Below are 8,611 nucleotides of genomic sequence, written 5' to 3' on the forward strand. Positions count from 1 at the left end.
ATCTCTTTGGTAGCACCACAGGAGAAGAACAAGTGATTTTACTTCATTCTTCCAAAAAACATAATTTGGATCAATCATGCTCCTCATCTTTGAGATGCATTTAATTATAAATGGTGGTACAGCATGATATAGGCCTGGAATCTGTGACTTTGTGGGCGTTTTAAACTCTTGGAATCAAATAATAGATGTGATAATTACTGCAGAGAGCAACTTCCAGTGTGGAAAAAGTTTACAATAGCCTCAGTCACTTCTTCAACCTAGTATCCCCCAAGAAGCCTTAAAAAAGTTCAGCACTCTATCCATCTAGGTTAGCGGCTTTGCTTCCATTAAAACAAAAGATAACTGATTTTACTAATAAAGTCTTTTGAGTTTAATAACATTCAATAGTGAAGTCTTGTTTTCATTTTTCTGTAAATCCGAGAACTTGGTTTTAGATAAGTTCTAATCCTATATATGTTAGGATTTTGAACCAACCATCAAGTCCTATTAAGCCCTCATTTGATATTACGTTCCAGGGGTTGAATTTTTTTTTTTTAAAAAATATTTGTTTAAAATTAATTTGTTTTTAATATTTTTGGATCGTTTTGATGTACTGATATAAAAATTAATTTTTTAAAAATAAAAAAAATATTATTTTGATATTTTTCGAGTGAAAAACATTTTGAAAAACAACTGCTACCACACTTCCGAACATCCAATATCTTTATATATATATATAAAAATGCTAAAACAGTATTAGTTAAGCCAAAGGAAACCAACATACAATCTAGAACATAAAATTCAACCAACCATGTGAAAAGAATAACCTTAAGAACACCAAATTCTTGGATTCAATAAAAAAAATAACTACCTTTACAGAAGATTTCCTTCTCTCGAATATAAGGTGTGTTTGGTTTGAAGGTGTGATGGTTTTTTGTCAAAGGTACAATATCTTTTAAGCACAAACTACACCTCTAAAAACTATAAAAACATGCTTTTTACTAAAAAAAACATAAGTTATCTCTCATACAAACACCCTCTATAACTAGGTCATGCTCTCTCTCTTATTTAACACAAGCCCAAAAGTTACATGCTTATAACAAAATACTTCCTGTTGTTCTTATAATTGTTCATTTACACTCATCCATTTATTTTTTCGATGAATGAATCAAAATTCCATCAAAGAAAGAGCAGCAGCCAAGAGAAGATGTGCAAATTATCTTTGAACACAAAATAGTCTTCAAAGATGGAATATAACTCACCCTCTCTTTCCCCTGCTAAGTACAAAGCTGAAAAATAGTGTGATATTTGCACCAAGTCCTCGTTATAACATGCAGAAAAAATATGGATGCGAAGTAGCTGACATACCGATGATAGTAATTTGAAGACTATTTTGTGTTCGATCCTTAACACATCATAGGGATGTGGTTAATTTGTTATCATTATTCCTCATTTATATTAGGGACTAATCTATATTGTATATAGTAAAACTATATCAATTCACAAGAAATGCTATATACACTACAAAAAAATTAATAAATGCAAACAGAAACATCGACGGAATTTTTCCATTTAATAGATTATGATGAACTTTATTAACAAACTATTTATTTATTGTATTCATCAGTAACCACCGATGGATATTTTACTACTGCTAGGAAGCTCATGCAAAATCAAGAAAGCTCAAGTCAACATGTTTACGAAGACTTGAGATAAGTTGTCAATTGGTTTGCTTTGTTTGGATTTGAGAGAAAAATAAGAAAAATACACAAGCTAAATATACACGAGTCCTAGAGATATATTTTATCTAACAAACACGAACTTATTAAAATCACATGAAAAAATGCTAACTTGATATTTTTTCAATTAAAAAATACTTTAAAAAATAATGAAAATGCATCACCAAAACACACATATGCCTCTTTTTCTCACTATGACAAACATTCATAAACATTACAATAATAAAGTAAACATGCCCGAAGACTTACCTTGAAGTCGGCCTAACCCTATACCTATTCTTGAAGATCCACATCGACAACCACTTGTCTATTTGGAAGATGTTGATGAAAACAAAATTTCAAAGCTCGCTGATCATGTTGAAGATGACGTGATCAAAAGGAAAGCCGAATAACAGTTTCCATCTTTTGACATTAAGTTGAAGAAGACAATGGTAAAATGTGATCTTTCAGTCATGGACAAGGATCTTACAAATAAGGACATAAAAGACATGGAATTTTTTAACATGTATTATGAAGATAGTATAGAAGATTATCTTGGAGTTCTTTTATATAGAAAAGTTGAGCACTATAAGTAGTAGATGACAAGGAGGTGAAGTTTAAATTAGAAAAATTTATGAAAGAATTACAAGTGACTTCATAAAAATGGAAAGTATAACATTAAATATGAATTTCTCTTTAGCATGTACATACCATAAATTAAATTTTGAAGTTTACAGGTCAAAGACATGCTACTTTATGACTAAGCTAGCTACATTGTTATATGTATCTATTCCTTTGGTATGGTCGAATTTAATTTTCAACATTGAACTTGAGAACAAGGTTTTCATAAGTAGAGGGGACTGAAGGGGGACACTTTCTTTATTATTTTTGGCACAATTATTTTTATTGTTCTATTTCCTTAATTACTAAGATTTTTTGAAGTTTCGAGGAGTTTTAGAAAAGTCTAGCTTGCATTCTAGTAAAACAAACATAACTTTTGATCTGATCATTATATCAAAATGATATTTTGACAATAGATTTTAAAGATTTTGTTTCCTATAAAATTAAAATTTCATAATCAGGTCGAGAAAGCCTTTAAATAAGACCTAAAAGTTACTATTTGGGATTTTTATTTATTTTCCTAGTTATATTTGGATTCTTTTATTCTATTTAGCTTTGAAATTTTAATTTAATTAGAATTTTACTAATTAGAATATTTTTCTTATATTTAAACAGCTTTGTAGGCTATTTTATTAAATTAGAGATTTTTTTTTCTAAATATATCAAAATTTTCTCTATAATATTTAGGGTTATACTCTTAAAGTTTAAGAACCCTAACTTTTACCCATGCTATATCTCTCATTAAGAAAAAAAAATTCCTTGCAAAGTATATGTTTTCAACTTAATATCTAATTATAAAACTTGGTTCAAACACTTTGAACTATCACTGCTAGTACAATTCTAAACAAACCTTAAAATTTAACAATCCTGACTTTTACTCATGCTATATGCCTCATATATATATATATATATATATATATATATATATATATATATATAAAAAAAAAAAATCTTACAAAGCATATGTTTTCAACTTGATATCTAATTATAAAACTTGGTTCGGATTTCCGTTGTTGATGCGAGATCTAAATTATACAAGGTTAATAAAAATTATATATTTTTTTAAACAATAACATATATCCTTTTAAATTCAAATTAATTCAAATTAATTCCCCTGATCCATGACGCGAACTGTATTGCAGGCTAACCTGAGTCAAATCCGGTAACCATGCTTTAACATCAACAGCAAACATGGGCAGATATCTATGCATCATGCCACATCGTGTAAGAACCCATCACTTTTAGAGACCGCCAGGACCAGTCAAATAATAATAATAAAAAGTCAAAAACGACGCCGATAAAATTAAACCAAAAAGAAAAATAATTCAAAACCCTTTTAAAATTCTCTGATCTCTCCTTTTTCTTCCTCGTAAAAATCCCAGATTTTTCAAAACTTTCCGGAGAGAGAAGAAAATCCCCAATCCAAGCACACACAAAATCGTAAATTATCAATGAAGTTATTAAAACTAGTTGCTCTATTTACACTATTCTCGTTGAATCTAATAAGCTATACATGTCTCGCTGCTTCGATTCAGAGATCGCAGAGAACAGAGGAGGCTTACGTTACGTTGTTATACGGAGATGAGTTTTTATTGGGAGTTAGGGTTTTGGGGAAATCAATTAGAGATACTGGATCCACCAAAGATATTGTCGTTTTAGTCTCTGATGGTGTCTCTGATTATGCCAAGAAGCTTTTACTGGTAATTTTTTTTTATTTTTGTTTGGTTTCCGAGATAATTCAGCTTTGAAAATGGGATTTTGGTGAATTAATTAAGTAAAGAGTGGATCCATTCCTGGTGGAGAAAGTGAATAAAATAAAGGAAATCGTTTTTTAGTTAATATATTTGATTTGGTGAGTAATAAGGAAAAACGATTTAAATAAGGTAGAGTATGAAGTTTTTAGCTTTACGTTGTTATAACTCTATTTTGATTAATTGATTAGTTCAAGAAAAAAAGATGATGAGATTTGTTTTTTATTTATCTTTTAGAATTCTTGGTTGCGTTAGATTTAGGTTTTGCTTCTTTTTTTTTGAAGTTGTTTAATTTTTTTTGTTGTTTTGTTTTGGGGTTTCGAATGAATATTGTTGTGCAGGCTGATGGGTGGATAGTGGAGAAAATCAGCTTACTGGCGAATCCTAATCAAGTTCGGCCGAAGAGGTTTTGGGGTGTATATACTAAACTAAAAATCTTTAACATGACTAACTACAAAAAAGGTATAATTTCTACCCTTTTTGTTTTTGAAGTTTCGACTCCAATCATAATATTGTTGATTGCTTCATTTGTTGTTTGGGGTTTATATTTTTATAATGGTAAGTTTTTCCAATGAAAGTAGGGATAAAAGAAGAGTTTTTCTCCATCCATCTAAAACGGTGGTGGATTGTGATGGGATCTTTTCAAGTTTGTGTTTTACCACCATTTGTGTGTTCTTGGAGAATAAATGCTAAACATTTTTTCTGAGTGTTATCTATTATAAAGGTAAAGTTTCACAATCTCTTAGGTCCACTCATCTCCAAAAAGAGAGAAGCATAATTATATGGTCGTGTTGTTTTAGTTGTCTCAGGTTTTGTTAAAATTTAAAAATCTCAAATCTGATTTTCTTGCATGGTAAGAAATCTCAGGCTTTATACTTATGTTTTTCTGTGGGCTCTGAGAACTCAAAATTGTGGTTCTGGTTTTCCCCATTTCTTTTCTTTTAGATTGACACGAGCCAAACAACATATATTTTAGTAATTGTGCTGATTACCTCCTGGTGACTTTTTCATGCAGTTGTATATCTTGATGCGGATACTATTGTGGTCAAAAGCATTGAGGATCTTTTCAAGTGTGCGAAATTCTGTGCCAATCTGAAGCATTCAGAAAGGTTAAATTCAGGAGTCATGGTGGTGGAACCATCTGAAACAGTTTTCAATAACATGATGAGCAAAGTAACCACTTTGCCCTCTTACACGGGAGGTGAAGTCTCTTTCTTATCATTTGTAATTATAATCAAGTGCCTGCTTTTCATCAATGCCTGCTTCTTTCATGTAAATATAATTGTGTTCATTGCTGTTGGTTGGGTGTTAAAACTTTGGATTATTGTGATTTTTTATCAAAGAATACACTCAATTGCTGTATTTGATCTAATGATTTTGAAGGAAACTTAGCTCTGTCTAACAATGTTGATACCACTAAGTTAGGCGGTCTTTGATAATTTATGTGCCTAGTTATGCTTTCTCATCAGTTAATAAATATTACTCATAACTCTTACAATTCTCTTTCAATCGAGGCTTGAGCTAATTTTAGTGAAATTAAATTTAGTAGTTCAATTATACATTACCTCGCATTGACTACTCCTAGAAAATTATCTGTGCAGTCTAGTTGATTTTATTACCTTTACTAAATTCTCTATCCTCTTTCTTTCATTCTATATGGATATTGTCATCCAGCTGTTTATTTTTCTGATATTCTGTCTCATATTTTTTTTCCAATAACAGGAGATCAGGGGTTTCTCAACTCTTATTATGAAGAATTTCCAAATGCACATGTTTTCCAACCTGGTTTACCTGAGGAAGTACGGAAAAGTAGACCTGTACCTGATATGGAGCGGCTCTCTACTTTATATAATGCAGATGTTGGTCTTTACATGCTTGCTAACAAGGTACTATGTGAACAGAGAATAAGATGATTCTTATTTATGCTGATAGTGCAGATTGACTGCCTGTATAACTGCTGATGCTGCTTTCTTTTGCTTTTTCTCTAATAAGGGGAGCAGAGTATCATATGCTCAGCCTCTGCTTTCTTGTCAATTTTTGTAAATCTAACAATTTCAACATGCTAGTTCACATTAAATCTGCCTGGTTTAACTAACTTTGATGGGACTTTAAGTCTTTTGACTAGCTGTAAGCATGAACAGATATTGAGCTACAAAGTCCTTGGTTCACGGTTTGCACATTCAATTGTTCAACATGCTAGTTCACATTAAATCTGCCTGGTTTAACTAACTTTGATGGGACTTTAAGTCTTTTGACTAGCTGTAAGCATGAACAGATATTGAGCTACAAAGTCCTTGGTTCACGGTTTGCACATTCGATTGTGGTGTGTGCTGTGCTTCTGATAAATTTTTCATTCCATATCCTCAATTGCTAGGGTCCTTTGTTCAAAACAATAAATTAATAATTCTTGGTAATGTTTAATTTATATTTGCTCGTCATTTGATTGTTAAATGGTGTTAACTTCTATATTTCAATGCAGTGGATGGTAGATGAGAATGAACTCCGTGTTATTCACTATACACTTGGGCCCCTCAAACCTTGGGACTGGTGGACATCTTGGCTTTTAAAACCTGTTGATGTCTGGCAGGTATTAATTCTTTCTTTAATTAAATTAGCTTGTATTTCTCTTGCTGCTTTTTCAAAACCGTGACTATGAAAACTCAATTCCAACCACACTCTTGGAGTGTAAATAATTGCAGATTAAATAACTCTGGTAATGTTGCAGAGAGTCAGGGAACAGCTTGATGAGTCCCTTCCTGGAACTGGAGGTGGCAAAAATCCAAAAGATGAACTTCTTGTCAAAGTTCTTTTCTTGTTACCATTATGTCTTGTACTTCTCTGTTACTACCGCTCTTTTCTTCAGGTAAGCTGTTCTACAATTGTTTTCCTCAAATGGTAATTGAGGGGATCTATTTTCTTCTCTAATGCAATCATTGGTACAGACAAGAGCATTCTGTAGAGGTTCATTATGTGATCATATTAGGCACCTCTATTACAAAATAAGATCAAACGGAGCACTTGCTTACACTGGTATTTCTTCATCATCTGCTGGCAATTCCACCTATCAAGTTAGTTCTCTCCTACCTTTCTTCTAAGTTTGATGGTCAATAGTGAAATGGCCTATGTAGCTGCACTACTTGTTGACTTGATTGGCGCAAGTTACAGTTTTTATTGTGATGCTAAACAGTTCTCCAATGACGCACAGTCCAAGGTGCCAGCGTATTTGGGTGGAGTTTCCATCTTCATGTGTTTTATGGCTCTTTTGATCGCCCTTGGGTTTGGTCTTTCAATTGTGCCTCGGCAAGTGATGCCCTGGACTGGTTTGCTCTTGATGTATGAGTGGACATTCACAATCTTCTTCCTTTTATTTGGAGGCTTTCTCCACTTGATCTATCTATGGGGAAAGAGGATGGCAACTCAAGCTTCATCACTTTCTCCTCATTCTGAATCTTTGGCTTATGATTCTAGAAAAGGTTTGTAGACTTTGGTTACATATCCGTGCTAAGTGCTTTCTTTTTAATTTAAATTAGTTTATAATGCCTGTTTCTGCCGCAGGTCATCGGCAGGGGTCAACTTGCGATGTTGCTGCATGGTACTATGGTTTAGGGATGGCTTTGTTGGCTGTTGGTGCCCCTTCATTACCTTGTATTTTTGGTGTTACTGCTCTATTTTTGAGGTAATTTGCATTATCAGGTTTTATATTGAGAGATAGCCCTCCATGTGAAGGGAGTGAAATTAACAAGTAGTATGTGATTTCTTTGCAGGTTAGGGTTGATGGTTGCTGGAGGCCTGGTTTTAGCATCTTTCATGACGTATGCTTCAGAACATCTTGCAATCAGATCATTTTTGAAAGGCTTTGAAGACCGGGACACAACACGAGCTAGGAACGAATGTTTCTTATTTTGACCGGTGGCTTAAAATGTTGATGTAAGTGTACGTTCCCTTTGATTTGTAATCTACTCAACATTGCAATTGATTTGTAACAGTATAGAGATTTTCCTCTTCCCAGGTCTTGTAATATTCTTTCAGGAACAGTTTGATTGGACTTGACAGTAAGGCACACACCCAATTTTGTATGATCCAACTAATGAAATTTGGTGATGTAAATGGTTGAATTTTTCACCTTCTCAAGGTAATAATATGTTAGAAGTACCAAGATTTTTCTATTGATTTTGAATGATAAACAGTTTATTAGTTGACTTAAATTTGTAATTTGTTGTTCTACTATGAATCATGTACACTTAGCTCTGCCTTTGTGCTGAGCTCTTCTCTTTCATGGTATTTCTACCTTTTTTCTCGTCAAAGCGTTTTTTCTAAAAAGAAGAAGCTGCTGCAAAGTGTTTCATTGAAGTGGTCCAAAATTTGTGACAATTAATATGTCTGAATTTATGTATTTAGTATTGAAAAATTATAATTATGTTATTGATTATGAATAATTAGTAACTTATTCAATGTTTTAAGAAAGCTTAACTTTTACCATGACATTGAGATTTGTTTCATATTAGGATGGTGTTTATGATTATTGCTATGAATGGATGTTGT

General features: G+C 32.4%; 1 protein-coding gene across 2 annotated transcripts; it reads left to right on the forward strand.

Annotated features, from left to right (window-relative positions):
- The first annotated feature begins 3,589 nt into the window (after nucleotides 1-3,589).
- Nucleotides 3,590-8,235, forward strand: LOC133669105 (inositol phosphorylceramide glucuronosyltransferase 1). 2 transcript variants are annotated; one of them, XM_062089128.1, is made up of 11 exons: nucleotides 3,590-4,018; nucleotides 4,411-4,531; nucleotides 5,085-5,270; nucleotides 5,792-5,955; nucleotides 6,549-6,656; nucleotides 6,795-6,932; nucleotides 7,012-7,137; nucleotides 7,257-7,542; nucleotides 7,625-7,745; nucleotides 7,834-7,996; nucleotides 8,079-8,235. In XM_062089128.1, the coding sequence occupies exons 1-10, from the start codon at nucleotides 3,770-3,772 to the stop codon at nucleotides 7,973-7,975; spliced, it is 1,641 nt and encodes a 546-aa protein (XP_061945112.1). In that variant the 5' UTR covers nucleotides 3,590-3,769; the 3' UTR covers nucleotides 7,976-7,996; nucleotides 8,079-8,235. The 2 variants fall into 2 exon arrangements, with proteins under 2 accessions (XP_061945112.1, XP_061945111.1); XM_062089127.1 differs by having other exon boundaries at nucleotides 7,834-8,235.
- The last annotated feature ends 376 nt before the right edge of the window (nucleotides 8,236-8,611 follow it).

The sequence above is a fragment of the Populus nigra genome, chromosome 12 (genome assembly GCF_951802175.1).
Source record: "Populus nigra chromosome 12, ddPopNigr1.1, whole genome shotgun sequence".
Taxonomy (NCBI): Eukaryota; Viridiplantae; Streptophyta; class Magnoliopsida; order Malpighiales; family Salicaceae; genus Populus; species Populus nigra.